Source organism: Euprymna scolopes, chromosome 45 (genome assembly GCF_053919585.1).
Source record: "Euprymna scolopes isolate OS-2025 chromosome 45, ASM5391958v1, whole genome shotgun sequence".
NCBI lineage: Eukaryota > Metazoa > Mollusca > Cephalopoda > Sepiida > Sepiolidae > Euprymna > Euprymna scolopes.
The window spans coordinates 32,587,218-32,605,630 of NC_136526.1; the positions used below are offsets into that span (position 1 = coordinate 32,587,218).

General features: G+C 31.4%; 1 protein-coding gene across 1 annotated transcript; it reads left to right on the forward strand.

Annotated features, from left to right (window-relative positions):
• The first annotated feature begins 5,553 nt into the window (after positions 1 to 5,553).
• Positions 5,554 to 17,565, forward strand: LOC145269381 (uncharacterized). Its single transcript, XM_080125068.1, has 2 exons — positions 5,554 to 6,047; positions 14,666 to 17,565. Exon 2 carries the CDS (start codon positions 15,135 to 15,137, stop codon positions 16,056 to 16,058), a length of 924 nt encoding a protein of 307 aa, XP_079981194.1. The 5' UTR covers positions 5,554 to 6,047; positions 14,666 to 15,134; the 3' UTR covers positions 16,059 to 17,565.
• Positions 17,566 to 18,413: the final 848 nt, after the last annotated feature.

The window sequence follows — 18,413 nt, forward strand, 5'->3', positions numbered from 1 at the left end:
GCTGACTGAAGAGGACATAACTGCTGCTATGACATGCCTCTTTTCCAAAGAAAAATAAAACAAAACACAAACAAAAATTACAGAATGAAGGAACCTTGACACTAGTATGAAGTAATGTTAGTGTCCAACTAAGGGCTGTTCTCATCATAAGTAAATTTTTTGGGTGGTCTTATTATACGACCGGATCTGGATACTTTCTGAGTTCCAGGATGAGTGTTCAGTGTTTTGTGGGGTGTATCTGTACTGTGTCTGTCATTGGTTGTGTTGAGGCTGGTATGCTCCATGGGTATACAATCCGTTGACGAGTCGTTCGATTCTGGGGTCATCATAGGTGTGGCTGCATACGTTTCAGAGATCAGCCTTGTTGCAGACTTATCTGTTCTCAGATGTCTGTGGTTCCTGCAAAGTGACTTCCCCGATGGAGTCTGCACCGCATATGATCTTGGTTCAACACATCTCTGTGTGACGACTACTGGTGACCTTTTGCTGGAGTCCGGATCATATATGCAGACGTGTTGTCCTTCTTGTATTTCTGGTAACTCTTGGGTGTGTTGGTCATGGTTAGCCTTTTGGTAGGATTGCCTTTGATAGAGGTGAGTTGCTGTTTTCCTTTTTGGGGTCGAATTGTTGGGGCACTTCACTGGTAAGTTTCCCACCAGCTTTCGGTTCCATAGCAATTCACCCGGTGACAGAATTGCATGGTCAATTGGGGTTGACCGTAAACACAGCAATACCATGTCTACATCACGACTACTTGAGGCAGCCTTTTGCATCGCTGATTTTATGGCTTGTATACAGCGCTCGGTTAGACCATTTGATTGGGGGTATCTAGGGGATGATGTAACGTGTTCAAATCCCTATTCGCTTGCAAATTGTTTGAAAAGACTGGAGCTATAGTGAGGACCATTGTCGCTGATAACTCTTTCTGAGATCCCTTGTTCATCGAATATCTGTTTTATTAGTTCGACTACTTCCTGACTGGAGAATTCCTTTAATTTCCTCACAAAGGGAAACTTTGAGTAATAGTCCACCATCAGCAGGTAATTGTGACCTTCACTGTGGAACAGGTCAGTGACCACTACTTGCCAGGACCTTACAGGAATCTCATGTGGCATCAGAGGTTCTGCACTCTGGGCTTTTTGGTGCTGTTGACATATGGTACATTGTTGTGTGATGCTGTCTATATCTTTATTAATGTTGTGCCAAAAGAAACAACTTTTTGCCCGCAGTTTGCATTTTTCTATACCCTGATGACCATAATGGATTTTTTGTAGAATTTCCTGCTGCATCACTTTGGGTATTATTATCCGACTACTCTTCATTAAAATACGATTTTCGATGGCCAGCTCATCCCGATACGACCAATATGGCTGCAAGTTTTTGCTTATTTACCTGGATGTATTGGGCCAGCCGTGCAGGATGGTTTCCTTGAGCTCACAGAGTATAGAGTCGGCTTTAGTTGCTATCTTTATCTGGGTTAATTTTTCAGCAGAAAATTGGACAAAATGCAAAATGACTTTCCACGCTAGAGAAAAAAAAAACTTAGAAAATTAAGACATTTATAATTTTTTGAGGATGTTGAAAACGAAAATAACGTTTAAAATTCCAGCAAACGAGTAGTTTCCAAGATATGAATAATTTTACGTAAATTGTGCACCCACACGTTGACGCTCCTCCAACAAAAATTCGGCAAATGTGTATTTCAGCGGCATAAATTCAAGTTTTACACTAGTGGTGGGCATAAAGTGGGTGATCATTTTACATTAAATTATTATAGAAAAGTGATCCCCCACTTTCTTTCAGAAATTTCGTGAAAATAGTGAATAATTCCACCCCATCTTTCCAAGCTTATAACTCCTCGAAAAATGTAATTCAAGCCCTAATTTTTTTTTTCAATTAAAGGAGCAAGGACCAAGGTTTTATTAAAAAAAAAAACAAAAAAAACAAGGTTTTTTTTTTAAAAAAAAGGTTTTAAACTTCGGACTTTACAGGTAAATTTCTAAAAAAGGGATTTTTTTTGTTTTAAATTTGAATATATTATTTATTGACCTTTTCTCTTCAATTTGTGATATATAAAACTATTAAACATAAATTAATTATTTACTTTTTAATAGACATTTCAAAATGAGAGGCGTGAATTATTCGACCCCCTGTCTTTCCAACCTTATAACTCCTCGAAAAATGTAATTCAAGCCCTAATTTTTTTTATTTCAATTAAAGGAGCAAGGACCAAGGTTTTTTTAAAAAAAAGGTTTTAAACTTCGGACTTTACAGGTAAATTTCTAAAAAAGGGATTTTTTTTGCTGTTTTAAATTTGAATATATTATTTATTGACCTTTTCTCTTCAATTTGTGATACATAAAACTATTAAACATAAATTAATTATTTACTTTTTAAGAGAAACTTGAAAATGTGTGACACTTACACAAATGGGGGGGGGCGTGAATTTAAAAAAAAAACGTTTGTCTAAAATATTATATTCGGTTTATTGGAAAGAACATAAAATTTCACATTGACCCTGAAAATATCGTAAAAATAGAATCAATGGAAAAATGTTGATAGATTTTTAAAGTTTAAAAATTGAAAAATATTGAGTTCGGAAAATTCATTAGTGTTTTTAAAAAAAAAAAAAAATATTTCTATTACTTTTAAAACAACTGTAATAGTTTATTTTGGAAGTATAATCCATAAAGAAAATAAATAACCCACTTTTAACAGAAAAATTACGAGATTTTTATATTTTATTCGCAGTTTCGTGTTAGGGGTGTCAAAAATTCCTACAAAAATTCTGATACTGCTAGATCATTCAAAAACGAGATGACGTGAAGTTTTTCTTCGATAAAATGTATCATAATATTTGATTTTTGTAAATAAAAAAAAAAACTACTCGATCGATTTACGTAATTTTTAGAATCTGACATTTTCATGCAGTGACAAGTACGTACAGTATAAAGATTTTTTTCAGATTTTTATAGTAAAAAAGATTACTTGTGGACCATTTATAGACTTGCACCATATTATCGGTTGATGAAATAAAAGAAGCGAAATGGACTTTTAATGGATCAAGTAAAGAATAGATACCCTGTAGCAGACGACGCCGCCTGGCGGTGACAAGCGCACAATTCAACTAACACCGGTGATTCGACCTTGACATTGGCACAAGCACATGGCGTCGGGTGTTTGTAAACACGTCAAATAGCAAACATGCTCGAATATTCGTCAACAGTGTTTTTTTTTAATATATTTACAAAACTTTTGAAGATTTAAATGAAATTTTTTTTTTTAAGTAAGTAACAAAACGAACGTATTTAATAAATAAAAGATATTTAAATAAATGGGTGTCTTTCTGTGTCGGATTTTTTCGATCAAGATTGATTTTTATGTACCGTTTTGGTGGGGGGGCGGTGGGGGGCGGTGGGGGGTGTTCTGTATGCGTTTTTAAGACAATTCAAAATTTATTTAATTATTCTTTAAAACATTTCAGCGACAATTAATATATTTTTAAAATAATATTTTTAAATATAAACTTTTGACGAATATTCGCGAGCAAGATTTTTTTTTTTTAATAAAAGATGGGTGTCTTTCTGAGTGCTTTTTATTTAATAAAAATAAAAATTATAAAAAGATTTGGTACTGGTCGCGATTTGAGTTCCCTGCCGAACACCATAAAAAAAAACACTGACTTCTCTCTACGCATGAGCAAAGGACATTTATCGCCTTTGTTTTTTTATCACTTTTATCGACCTTTTCTTTTCTTTTTTTAAATAGCATTTTATTTTTAAATGGCGACGTTTTTACTGTTTATGAATATTAAAAGAAAAATAATTACTAAACATTTATTAATAAAAAAAATGGATGCTAGTGCACTTATGATCCGAACTATAGTTTAAATCGTATTTCTAAGTTTAATTAAAGTTTAATGTTTTTTTTTTATTCAATTGTAAGGTTAAGCCATTCTTACTTAACATGGGGAGGGTGTTTTGCACCTATTCTCTACTTTAACCTTACAATTGAATAAAAAAAAAAACATTAAACTTAATTAAACTTAGAAATACGATTTAAACTATAGTGCGGATCATAAGTGCACTAGTACCCATTTTTTTTTATTAATAAATGTTTAGTAATTATTCTTCTTTAAATATTCATAAACAGTAAAAACGTCGTCATTTAAAAAGAAAATGCTATTTAAAAAAGAAAAGAAAAAGTCGATAAAAGTGACATATAAACAGTAAAACAGTAAAAAAAAAAGTCGATAAAAGTGATTAAAAACAAAGGCGGTAAAAGTGAGATATTATTAATAAATGTGTAGTAATTTCTTTTATTTCAATATTCATAAGCAGTAAAACTTATAAAAAGTCGATAAAAATTCATGATCGTTTAGTTACTATGGCAACTAAAACATGTCCTTTGCTCATGCGTAGGGAGAAGTCAGTGTTTTTTTATGGTGTTCGGCAAGGAACTCAAATCGCGACCAGTACCAAAGATTTCGGATCAAGTAAGGATGTTGAAAACGAAAATACCGTTTAAAATTCCAGCGCAACACATCAAAGGCTGTAAATGACAAAGTTCTCTCTGATTCTCTCTCCTCTGATCTCGAGCGCGTGGTTCAGTGGGGGAAGATGTGGCTGGTTACCTTTAATGCATCCAAAACCAAACTCCTATCCTTACATCATCAACGCTCTGATCCCCAGCTGGCATCAATTGTGATGGATGGTTCTCGTCTGGGTGAGGCGCCGTGTTTTGACAAGCTTCTGGGTTTGACCTTTACTCCTGATCTGAAATGGAACAGGTACATCATGTCTGTTGCCAAGGTCGCTGGAAAGATGGTGGTGGGATCCTTCTACCGCTCCAGAAGATATCTCACTACTGATGCAATTCTCTATCTATATAAAAGCCAAGTACGTCCAAGGATGGAATACTGTTGCCATATCTGGGCAGGAACTGCCAAAAACAGCCTATCATGCCTTGACAGAGTACAAAATAGACTTCGTGGTTTAGTGGGGGATGCCCTTTTCTCTACCCTGCAACCCCTCTCCCACAGAAGAGACGTTGCGAGCCTATCCTTGTTTTATCGTTATTTTCATGGCAGGTGCTCGTCTGAACTCCAATCCCTGGTCCCCCCTCGCCAATCTTTCACGAAAAACACCTATCTAGCTGAATCCACTGTGAAAAATTTCCCCCACTCTATATCTGTGCCTAAATCAAAACGCGGATTCCATGAACAAAGCTTCTTTCTTAGAACTGCACACCTGTGGAACTCTGTTCCGTCTGCCTGCTTCCCTCCGGACTACAACTTGGATGTCTTCAAGTCCAATGTTAACAAACTCCTAATGAACCGCCCCCTTAAGTAAACACTTCATCAAATCTCCACACTAACGTAATGTACTTGCAATAACCCTTATCCCTGAGTGGCTTCCGGGCCTTGATAAGTGGTGATCACTGTGTAAAAAAAAAAAAAAAAAAAAAAAAAAGATACCCTGGAGCAGACGACGCCGCCTGGCGGTGACAAGCGCACATTTCAACTAACACCGGTGATTCGACCTTGACATTGGCACACGCAACGTCGGTTGTTTTTTGTAAACAATTCAAATAGCAAACATGCTCGAATATTCGCCAGCAATTTTTTTTTTTTTTATATATATATTTACAAAACTATTGAAGATTTAAAAGGAAAAATATATATTTACAAAAACATTTTTTTTTAAGTAAGTAACAAAACGAACGTATTTAAATAAAAGATATTTAAATAAATGGGTGTCTTCTGTTTCGGATTTTTGCGACCAAATCTTTAAATCTCGATTGTTTATACTTGTGATTTTATTATGCATAAAAATTGTCTCGGCCTAAAAGGATTTCTCCTTCACTGACCACCGACATATATCGCAATTTAAATAAATATAAAATAAAAATAATTATTTAAATTTTATGCGAAATTGCTTTTCCGGTCGCCATCTTAAAATGTTGACTGCCACCCGCCAAACTCGTCTCGTGTTGATTAATTCATCTTATAATCGTTTCTTCGGTGAAAGCAGATAACCAAACAAAAAGTAAGTATTACTTAAATTTAATTGCCTTTATATGTTCTTTTTTACTACATGGTCGATTCCAAACCTTAATGATTCCCTTTGTTTTACTATAGAAATAGGTCAAAGTTTCACATAAAATGAAAAATTATAGAATTCGCTCCAGTTGGGTATGGTTTTTAAATGTTTTTTTGGTGCTAATGCACTTACTGATCCGCGCTATTTTTTTAAATCGTATTTCCAAGTTTAATTAAAGTTTTATGATATGTTTGTTTTATTCAATTGTAAGGTTAAAGTACAGAATAGGTTCAAAACACCCTCCCCTCCCCATGTTAAGAATGTCTTTTTAAATAATAACGTTCTTATTTCAGCACGGATCAATAAGTGTACTACTGTACTAGTACCGTTTTTTTTGTTTTTTTTGTTTTTTTTAGTTTACCGACCCCTCTGCATTCACCTTTAATTTGTCAACTTTTATAGGTGTTCAGGTATGGTGAGAACGAATATCGTATTTACTTTTTTGCGCAAAAAATAAGAGCGAAAAACATAAAAATATGCTTTTGCAAACCGCTCGTGAAAACTTAATTTTTTTTTTTTTTTTAGATCAATTAAAAGGGGTTAATACCATGAAAACCATAAATTTGCAACGGATTTGATTATCAGATTTGTGGCCAGCAACATCGAATATCCCTAAACAACAACCAATTAGTGGTTGGTGTTCTGTTGTAGCGAAAGGTAATGTTTACCTTTTAATTTATTTTAATAAATATTACTCTAAATACTGTTTTTAATTTGTGTTTTTTTCGTTACGTTCTCCTTCCGCTCAAGATTTCTTGGAATTTACTCCTCCCCTCTTCAATAAACCTTACTTTTCTTTTCGCCAACGCCGGTGGTGGGGAAGGGGATTCCAGTTACATGTGACATATTTAGCCTTTTTGGCGTTTTTTTCGTTATTGGAAAACAAGATGACCGCCATTAAAAATGATAGTGATTACGTTGAATACTAAATGTCTTCAATTACGGATAACTACATGTTTGTGCGAAAAATAAATGCGATATTCGTTTCAGATTGAAAACAGTGGAAGTACATTGTTTTATCATATAGTACTTTAACATAATCTCTAATGGCCCAAAAAATGAACAACAGCAACAACAACAAATGGTTTGAAACGGTATGATTCAGTTAAAATACGCCTTTAAACCATGCTATTAAAAGCATCAGAAAACGAATTCAATGTTTATAGGAAATATTTATTTTTTTGAATCAGTATATTGTGGAAAAGGCGGTATACTGACAGAAACTATAAATCAACAGGAAGTGCTGAATAAATTAAGTCATAAACGCATGCGTGGATGATCAACTTTTTAGAAAATCATTGGAGGCAATATTTAATTGGTTGGAGAAACTCAGAAAGAATGCCATTGTTACAAGGGGCGTGCAATAAATAATGCCCCTAACCCACTTCCCATAGCAGTAGAGCAACGAAACTTGGTGCAGATATTACATAGGAACCACCCAGTGTTATGCATTTCTCCCATCGTTTGATGCAGCTCTGGAGACCGTTTTTGTAGAACACCCCAGGTCGGTCCTCCAACCACGACGTGACTTCAGAAATTAAGGCTGCATCATCTGGGAAACATTTTCCTTTCAAAAACAACTTCATGGCTGAGAAGAGGTGAAAGTCAGAGGGCGCAAGGTCAGGAGAGTAGGGGAGATGGGGAAGGATTTCATAACCACATGCCCTTGCTTCTGATCTGGTGACATGCGAGTTGTGGACCAGAGCGTTGTCCTGCTGGAGGAGGGTACCTTTGCTGATCTTGCCCCGCCTCTTGATTTTGATACCTTCCTTTAATTTCCTCAAAAGTGAAGCATTATAGGCTCCTGTAATTGTGGTACCCTTTGCCAGGAAATCTCATCACTACACAGTCCTGGTCCCCGAAGATTGTGAGCATGACTTTGCTAGCAGAGGGCTGCACCCTTGCCTTCTTTGGAGGTGGTGAGCCCAAGTGCTTTCACTGCATTGACTGGGCTTTGGTCTCTGAATCATAGTGATGGACCTAGGTTTCATCCTGTGTAATCAGTCTTTTGAAAAACTTTGACTCATTTTCTTGACACATATTCAAATTCATCCTTGAGCACTTGATGAGTTCTCGCTTCTGGAATGGCGTGAGCAACCTTTGAATCCATCTGGCAGACACCTTATGCATATGCAAATGGTCATGAGTGATAGTTTTGATAGACCCTGTACTAATCTTGACATCTTGGGCTATTTGGCGAATAGTAATGCGCCAATCTTCCAAAATGTCAGCCTCAACTTGACGGACAGATGCCTCATCAATAGCAGAAGGAGGGCGTCCAGGTCTGGGAGCTGTTTCCACAGACTTTTGGCTATGTTTGAATTCACGATGCCAGCGTTTTACAAGGTCATATGATGGGGCATTATCGCCATAAATTTCTTTCATTTCATCAAAAGTCTCCTGTGGTGTGCGTCCTTTCAAATACAAAAACCGGATCACTGCTTGACATTCAACAGGCTCCATTTCACACCTGACTCAGTTCAAACACATGTAAAACAGAAACCACAATTATTTCATATCTGTAATTTGCCACATAACCTGTAGAGATATAAATCATTGCACATGCAAAATATCAGCTAGATCAGACAACTGGAAGTGCGTCAGGGGCAGTACTTATTGCACGCCTCTCGTATAATGTTTCTTTTTATTGTTAACTTATTTTCCAGCCAAATGAATGGTTGACCTAGGATTATTTGTTGGGATGTTCAAATAAATGGCCGATCTCCAAAGTCCAAAAGCATTTTTACATCTCCCGTCAAATGTTCACTTAAATTTAGGAAACCAACCAAATTTTTGAAAGTTTCTGCATTTATTTATTAACAAAATATATAATATATGATTTTTAAAAATCTTAATAAAAATGTATTGTTTTATATAAATAACAAACACTTTTACTAAAGTTATAGTTTAAGTATAAAACAGTTTTTTTTTTATTTTATGAGAATAAAACAGATGTTAGTAATTAATTGAAGAACATATTTATCATATATTTTACAAAACAAAATAAATTCTGAAGTCCTGTTAAGTATGGAAGACGTTGTTCAACATTTTTTTGCTGAAATTTACTTAAAATACAAATAACTAATAAAACTTCCTGTTTTTTCCTGAACAGTTCTTTTAATTGGGCTATAATTTCTGCTTATAAACCGCCAGAGGGTAGACAGCAAGAATAAGCAACTGCCCTTGTGAAAATACTTTACCATTGAACAAATGTTCAGGGAATGTCGTAATGGATCAACTTTTAATGACCAAGAATTTATTGTCAGTTGAGGGATGTCATATTTTTTACATTTTATTCATTCTTTCATATGTAAACTAAACATTACATTTTCTAATCATAATAATGTGATTACCTATAATAAAAAGATGATTTCACAAAGGTTTGTCTAAGCTCTTCAATACATTTTATTTATATTTATTTATTGATTAATTACCTTCTTTGACAACTTTCTTTTCTGATTGCAAGACAATATCATTTATGAAGCCTTAAAACAATTTCCCGGATTTTCTTTCTTATAAAATTATTATCTCTTTTTTTTCTCCAATAAATCATAAGAATATCTAAAAAATGTAAGTATAATCTCTATCGATTATTTTCCATTAACTGCTCATTTTTGTTTTGAAGAAATTCAGTAGTTTTATCTTAAATTTAGAAGAAATATAAGATCTTTACTTCAAATTATTGATTTTTTATTATATTATTTCAATTGCAGATTTATATAAAAAAAATTTGTAAAAAGACGTAAAAATAATTTTCAGTGTTAAAAATATATTAAAAAAATTATAATATTATGAATACAGTTTGAACAGTGAGACATCACATATTTTCATTTCGTCAAATATTTTTTTTTTACAGACTTATACCAGAAAACTGAACTGCAAATAATTTTTTTTTACAGACTTATACCAGAAAACTGAACTGCAAATAATTTTTTTTTACAGACTTATACCAGAAAACTGAACTGCAAATATTTTTTTTTACAGACTTATACCAGAAAACTGAACTGCAAATATTTTTTTTTACAGACTTATACCAGAAAACTGAACTGCAAATATTTTTTTACAGACTTATACCAGAAAACTGAACTGCAAATATTTTTTTTTTACAGACTTATACCAGAAAACTGAACTGCAAATAATTTGTTTTTTACAGACTTATACCAGAAAACTGAACTGCAAATAATTTTTTTTTTACAGACTTATACCAGAAAACTGAACTGCAAATAATTTTCTTAAAATCCTCAAGCATATCTTGGAGACTGCTTAATTTTCTAATTTTTTTTTTAATAACAGGTAATTATTCCTATCTGTAAAATAGTGTTCATTTTTTTTTTAATACTTGCTTTACCCGTGTCAGTTTATTTATGGAATCGCAGTTTTTTTTTTTTTGTAATGTTCATTAATTTGAACATCACAACAATTTATGAATGTTCTGCTAAGAAATTAATATTATCGATAGTATTTAATAAAAGAATGAAATTATAAAGTTTTAATAGGATAAATTAAAAATAATCTTAAAGGTCTTTGAAATAATTAACAATATTGTCACTTTTGACTGAATTTTACTATCCACTATGCCATGTGTCTTTTCAAAACATTTTATGCAAACAATAAGAAACGGACAATTTCTTAATAGAAAATATTTTAAAGCGTTTATAGTCTTTAGAAAACATAAAAAATGAAAATTCGACAGACAAACTTAGAAGAAATTGGATATGTGAGAATTACGTGTCTGAAAACCACAAAAGCAATTTATGATCAAATATTCAACTTTGTAGTTGTATTATTAGTATTATCAATACTGAGGATTAACCATTCAACAAAAATAAGTGTGTCATGTTTGATTGAATTTTAATGAGTAATTAATCCGTTCTACAATGATTCCGTTAAATACATTTTAAAGTAATAAAAAGGTAAAATTTATTAATGAAAAATAATTTAAACGTTCAAGCTCTTTCTATAAATACCAATATTGAAATATTTTAAGCTATTTGAATTTTTCATGTGTATTGTTAATTTTACATTCAAGTGTTTTCAAAATCTTTAATTTCGAAAAGAATCCTATATTGCACCCTTGGGGTGGCTTGTTCTTGTTTCTTCAGCTATGAGAGTATAAGCAGATGTTAAATAATTTTCAGTTGTTTTATTAGTTTTATCAATTTATCTGTTCTACGATGGCTCCTTCAAAAACATATTTAAAGTAAAAATTTAAAAGGTACAATTTATTAATATACAAGATATTTTTAAAATTTGATGATGAAAATTCAAAAGACACATGGAGAAATATTATCAATTAATCCGTTCTGCAATGGCTCCTCTAAAAACCTTTTTAAAGTAAAAATTTAAAAGATACAATTTATTAATAGGCAATGTTTTTAAAATTTGATGATGAAACTTCAGAACACAAATGGCGAAATAAAACAATTTTGAATATTTGAGAATTACATGTCTTAAACCAAATTAAAAACCACATTTGAAAGTAAAATACAATACTAAATTACTGTATATCAAATTATATTTTGTGTTTATAATAAAACGAACACATATTTACATTGAAAATAACATGTTACGATGATGCAAAAAACTTTTCAAGTTAAGAATATATGACCACTTCTAAAAACCTATTAAAGAAAAAATAAAAAAAGGTACAATTTATTAATAGAAAATATTTTAAACGTTGATGATAAAAATTCAAAAGACAAATAGAAGAGTTTTAGAATATTTTAGAATTACTTGTTTAAAAATAAAATAAAAATCATATTATTTTCCTATTGAAAGTAAAATATAAAATTAAATTATCTTTTGTGTTTCATAAGTCACATGTTGAGAGGATGTAAAAGACTTTTTAAATGTAAAAATATATTCGATATTTAATGAGTAAAATTTTACTTGATTAATATGTTTTAGTGTATTTTTTGAAAATATGTAGTATTATTTTGTATATGATGGAACTTTCTGTGTAAAGAAAGACAAATTGAGGAGGAAAGCAAGCTGAGTGTTTTGCAGCCGAGAGAAAACATCTAAATTAAGAGGTTTTGTCAATTATGGCAGTAAAAGTCATTTTCATATATTACAAGATACAAAATTTATTTAATTTTTATATGACATAACAATCTATTTATTAAACTTTTAGTTTAAATACGGAATTTATAGAATATTTTAGATTACATAATACTAAATCTATTGACGTTTTTTAGATTAAAAATAATTTTTAAAAAGTTGATACTTGTTCAAATTTTGCAGAGGCAATTATTCAAATTTCATGGAACCAGGACTCAACATCATAGAATAGTGTTTGGAGAGGACAAGGAAGAGTTTCTGATGATACTTACGTTAATATTCTGTAAAAAATTACTATTATATAACCAGGTTTTAATTTTACGTTTTTAAGAAACTTAAATATTTGTTATTTTTCTACCCAACTTTGCAATTTTAACTTTCTAAATAAAAAATATTCTAGTTTTATGTTTTTTGTTTATTTCATGATATAAAATTCAGCCATCTCAATCTATTCAATAATAGATTGGCTGGTGTGAACACAACTAAACTTCAGTCTACAATTGTCATTCATCATGCCACTGTTGTTATCTGGTTGTTTTTAATGTTTCTTCAATCATAATTACTTTCAAGTTTTCATTCAACCACCATTGCCTTCCGATCTTTCTTAAACCAACATTTGGTCAAAGATTTTTAACATTTATTTCATGTAAATTATTATGCATTATCTAGTCTGAAAAACTTGTTTTAATAACAGTTATCCTTGTATTTTTTTTGTGTTTATTAGTTCTACGAATTATGACACATTCGAGCTTATGTCAATAATGTAAGCGGATAGGTTCTGCTTCTACTAATTATTTGTAGACTGGTCTTTTTGTGTCAAAACTTCCACATAATTATTAACCATAACTTATTCTTAACATGAATCGATTGATTATTAAAGCATTGTTATTTATCATTTATTAAATGATTGAAATAAATAACATTTTGTATGTATAAACAATATGTTTAAACTTTTATAAAATCAAGTTGATCATCAAATATTGAAACATGAAATATATTTTGACTACAATTGTTACATTTCAGTGCAATTGTTTTCCAAAAAAATTTTTTAATTAATGAATCCGTTTTTTTCATCGATCCATATTGCAAAAAGTTCCTCATACTTTTAATTAAATCAATAATTGTGAGATTTCTTAATATTTTGATTACAATTGTTACATTTTAGTACATTTGTTTTACAAAATTGCTTTCCTATCATTTATAAACCATCATTGTTTTCAAAGTTTTCTTAAACATTTATTGCAATGAAAAACTTCTTGTTTTTATTACCTTAGCAACTTTTAATGATACGTTTTAATTAGATATACAAATTATGCATGACACATTAAAGATTATTATAAAAGGGTGATATGCTCTGCCTCAACTAATTAGTTGCAGCCCGATCTTTTTGTGTCAATCATAAAAAACTGACTCAGCATTATTAAGAATAACTTATTTTAAATATGACTCGATTAATGATTGAAGCATGGTCATCTACTTCTTAAGTTACTAAATGATATGGAAATCATTGAAATATATAACATTTTGTATACGTGTATAAATATGTTAAAACTTTCATTTAAAATCTAGCCGAGCATGTCATTTTAAAACATTTACGCATGAAATATAATAGTTTAATTACAACTATTACATTTTTTGTACAAATGTTTTACAAAAATATTTTTTATTTAAGTGAAAATAATCCCAATATAAGTAGCTTATTTAGTACAATGAAATATATAAAATAATGATAAAACTTTTATAAACTATAATGCAAAAAATTATAAACCTTTTTAATATTAAAAAACAAAATTTTTACATAAATATTTTGTGGATGTTTAGTTTAATAATATATATATATATATATATATATATATATATATATATATATATATATATATATAAAACTGAACGTGTCTGTCTGTGTATGTACATTTCCCTACACATTAAGGCTGTCAATTTTCAGTCTACAGATTCGAAATTTGATATACAGGGTATTGAGATTTGGGGAAATCTTTGTAATCCGTTTTTGTCCAGAAATTTGGCTGGTAAGGGGTCAAAGTTCAACGATTTGACATTTGAGAACTCTACCAAACTCCTCCGCCAATTGTGGGTCTAAAGACTTGAAATTTTAGATATAGGTTCCTTGGACATGGATGAACTAGATTTGAGCCCAAACAATAAATCTTAAGAGTTCATAATAGGGCTCAAAGTTTTAAAAAAATGACCGTTTTTTTTTTGCTCAACGTACACCTCCAATCACCCGGGAAATGCCGGGCAGAAATGCTAGTATCTAAAATAAATTAATTAGTTTTTTTAATTAATTCGTATTTCAAAAATATTCTTATTATATATTTAATTTAACCAATAAGGAATTGTGAGATTTCCTAAGAAAGTTGTACATAATAATTTAATTTTTTTTGCTGAGGTTTATTTCTAATTTATTAAAAAATAATTTTATTTATAAAGAACCTCTACAAAATACACATTTTTCTTAATATTTATCCTCTATTTTTATTTTGCAGAATATCAAACAATACAAAGAAAAACAAATGCAAAATGTCAAAACAGTAGGAAACTTAACAACTATACTCTTATGGAGATTTATGATAATATATTGGAAAAATAATTTCCTGTATATAAATTTCTTCTATTCTTAGTATTATTTAAAAGGCTGCTTGCTGGAATATTTGTCACAAATGCATATAAGGAATGTACTCATAAGAGGTTTAATTATTACAGAACTTACAGCATCTAAAATAGTAGGAAAGAAACACATACTACAATCATCCATTAAAAGTCATATGCATTTATACCTTTTTAACACAATTTTTATAATCTATATAAATCAAAATTATCTAAATTACATTCTTTATATAAAATTTATACAAAATTATACAGAAACGTTAATATTTCTTAGTTCATTTCGTTTCTTAAAAAAAGAACGAAGAGAAAAAATTGCACTAAAATATCTCAAATATTTCAACTTGGAAAATGAACTCTAAACCAGATACTAACAAGAAACCATATGCTTGTAGATTATGTGGCAGTTCTTTTACACGTAAACAAAATTTAGTTATTCATGTGCGTACACATACTGGTGAGAAACCATATGCTTGTGAAGTATGTTCCCGTTCCTTTAGAAGTAAACTAAATTTAGTCATCCATGTGCGGACACATACTGGAGAGAAACCATATTCTTGTGACGTATGTGGCTCTGCGTTTACACGGAAATCAAATATGCTGCAACATATGCGAACACATACTGGAGAGAAACCATATTCTTGTGAAATATGTGGCTCCTCTTTTACACAGAAACACCATATGTTGAAACATATGCGAACACATACTGGAGAGAAACCATATTCTTGTGAAGTATGTGACTCTTCTTTTGCACACAAACATCATATGTTGCGACATATGCAAACACATACTGGAGAGAAACCATATACTTGTGAAGTATGTTGCCATTCCTTTACAAGTAAACCACATTTAGTCATCCATGTGCGTACACATACTGGAGAGAAACCCTATTCTTGTGACGTATGTGGCTCTTCTTTTACACGGAAATCGAATATGTTGCAACATATGCGAACGCATACTGGAGAGAAACCATATTCTTGTGAAATATGTGGCTCCTCTTTTATACAGAAAAACCATATGTTGAAACATATGCGAACACATACTGGAGAGAAACCATATTCTTGTGATGTATGCAACTCTTCTTTTACACAGAAACACCATATATTGCAACATATGCGAACACATACTGAAGAGAAACCATATTCTTGTGAAGTATGTGACTCTTCTTTTACGCAGAAACATAATATGTTGAAACATATGCGAACGCATAATGGAGAGAAAAAAAACAAAATGTCCCATCTCCAAAAACAAAAACCCAGTGACAGAACAGCCTGAAGGTATTTAATGAGGATGAGATTCAACAGAAGTCTCATCTGTAATTCGAAAAAAATCCGGCATCCACTGGAAAACTCTATAAAAATCCCCACTATGAATCAGTACATAACATCAAATGACCCTTCAACAAATAAAAACAGCAAATAGCACAGCACTGGATCTCTGTTCTTCGCCAACAATAACAACACGTAAAGCAACACAAACACCAGCACCTGAGGAAATGCGAAAAGTTGATGATGAGCAGTTGTATTGGAAGAAAAACTCTGTAAAACCATTAAAAATAGCCCAAACTTTCCATAATGCTGGGTAAAACAAAGCTGAGAAAAGATTACGAAATACCAGGATCTATACATGATATGAAACGAAACTGGAATCTTAGGAAAATCTCTATTATTCCAGTAATAATACGAGCAACTGAGCTTATGAAAAAGAATCGTAAATTTTATCTGAGAAATATACCCGGGGAATAAAGTGCAAGGCAGATTCAAACAATTGCACTTAAAGGGACGGTTAGAATTTTAAAACGATCTCTTGGTTGGAATGTATAAAATAGCAGGTGAATGCTTGGCATGCTCCATCCCTGATTTTGAACAAAATGATAAAAAATTAAAAAATGAGATAAACCATATATAAATAGACTATGTTGCAGCATATATGAACATGTACTGGACAGAAACTATATTCTTGTGAAACATGGTACTCCTTCTACAGTTAAACAAAATGACAATGAAACCTAATATGTTGAAAACATGAACACACACTGGAGAGAAAGCATATGTTTGTGAAGTGTGTGGCCTATCTAATATAAATAAGTGTAATATGTTACGACATATGACAAAGAAACTATGTTCCTAGGATCTGTCTTCTTGTGAAGTATGTGATTCAATCCTCCTATAAAAAAATTGCTAAAAGAATACACCTTTAAGGTATTTGGTTCATTTACAATGTAACACTATATTTTGCAGCACTTTCGAACACATAAGCAACTTGTGAATATATACTCAATAGAAACAATATTCTTATGAAGTATTTTTTAACACAGAAATGTAAGTATATATGATAAACCAGATCCATGTCAAATACGTTGTGCTTTTTTCAAAGATATTTAATATGTCTCAGAATAAAAGATTCGAGAAAATTCCATGAATTGGAAAAGTCTGACAAGTCGTCCGATGAGATTCACTCTACACAGGTCTGAACACTCCTTTTTTAGAACTGCCCGCGTATGGAACACTGTTCTACTGGCTTGCTTCTTGACCGATTTCAATATTGATGCCTTCATGTCCAATGTAAACAAAATGTCTGATGAGTTGCATGACGATGTTCACTCCACACAGGTCTGAAAGTTTCTGCCCACTCTGCCCAGCAACCTGCTTTTATGGTGCCCGAGTGCACTTCAAAATCACTGTTATTATTTAAGGAACAGAATTCATGGCTTTTAAAATCATATCTCTAAATTTTACTTTAGCACTTATCCAAAAATATAAAATAATGTCTTTTAAAATGATCTGAAATGTCTTGTTTTACTTTGTTAATTTCAAAAGAAAACTTGGCTAAGAGGAATGGGAGGAGAAAAGGCAAGGGGCGGAAGTTAATAAAAAAAATACATAAAGATTTACATTTATATACATTTCCCCCCTCAAACTATGTGCAGTTAGTCACGTTACCAAATTCGGTTGTTTTTACTCCGAATTGCACTTAAAGGGAGGGTTAGAATTTTAAAACGATCACTTGGTGAAGGCCATAGGTGATTAAAGGTCCTGTATACAGAAGCACCTTCTCATGTTGTATAAGATTGAGAGAGCCAACCGGGACTGCTAATAAAAGTCTTTATCACTGGGAAGCAAAAGTAATTTAAAACCAAAAGCTAATCTGAGAAACAATGTGGATTTAAGCAATTTTGTTCACCTGCAGATATTTAAACAGTCATCTCTGAACACATATACCATGCACTGGATGAGATGGATGAAACTATGGCTGTAGTGCTTGATATATCCTTTTTTTGGATTGGCATATTTACTCCGGTAAAATTCCTTCATCCGGTCATTAATCTCTCCTTTGAAATCCATAGTAAGAGTTCCATTTCCAACCTAACAAAGAAATAAAAATGTTAAGAAAAAAAACAAAACTCAAACATTTCAGGAGACATTTTCTAAAGTCTGATAGGATTTAGAAACTTATTTTTTAACATTTAAATAATTATGAGTATTGTATAAAAGTAATAATGTAAATTTTGTGCTTGAAATGTTAAGTTAAATAAATAAATAAATAATAGATAAATTAAATGGACAATTAGAAATAAACAAAATCAAAGCTCGGACAAAACAAAATTCAATTAATTTTCTGAAACTTGTG

Excerpts from the sequence above, each read along its gene's own strand:
- LOC145269381 (XM_080125068.1), top strand. The coding sequence starts at position 15,135 with ATGAACTCTAAACCAGATACTAACAAGAAACCATATGCTTGTAGATTA.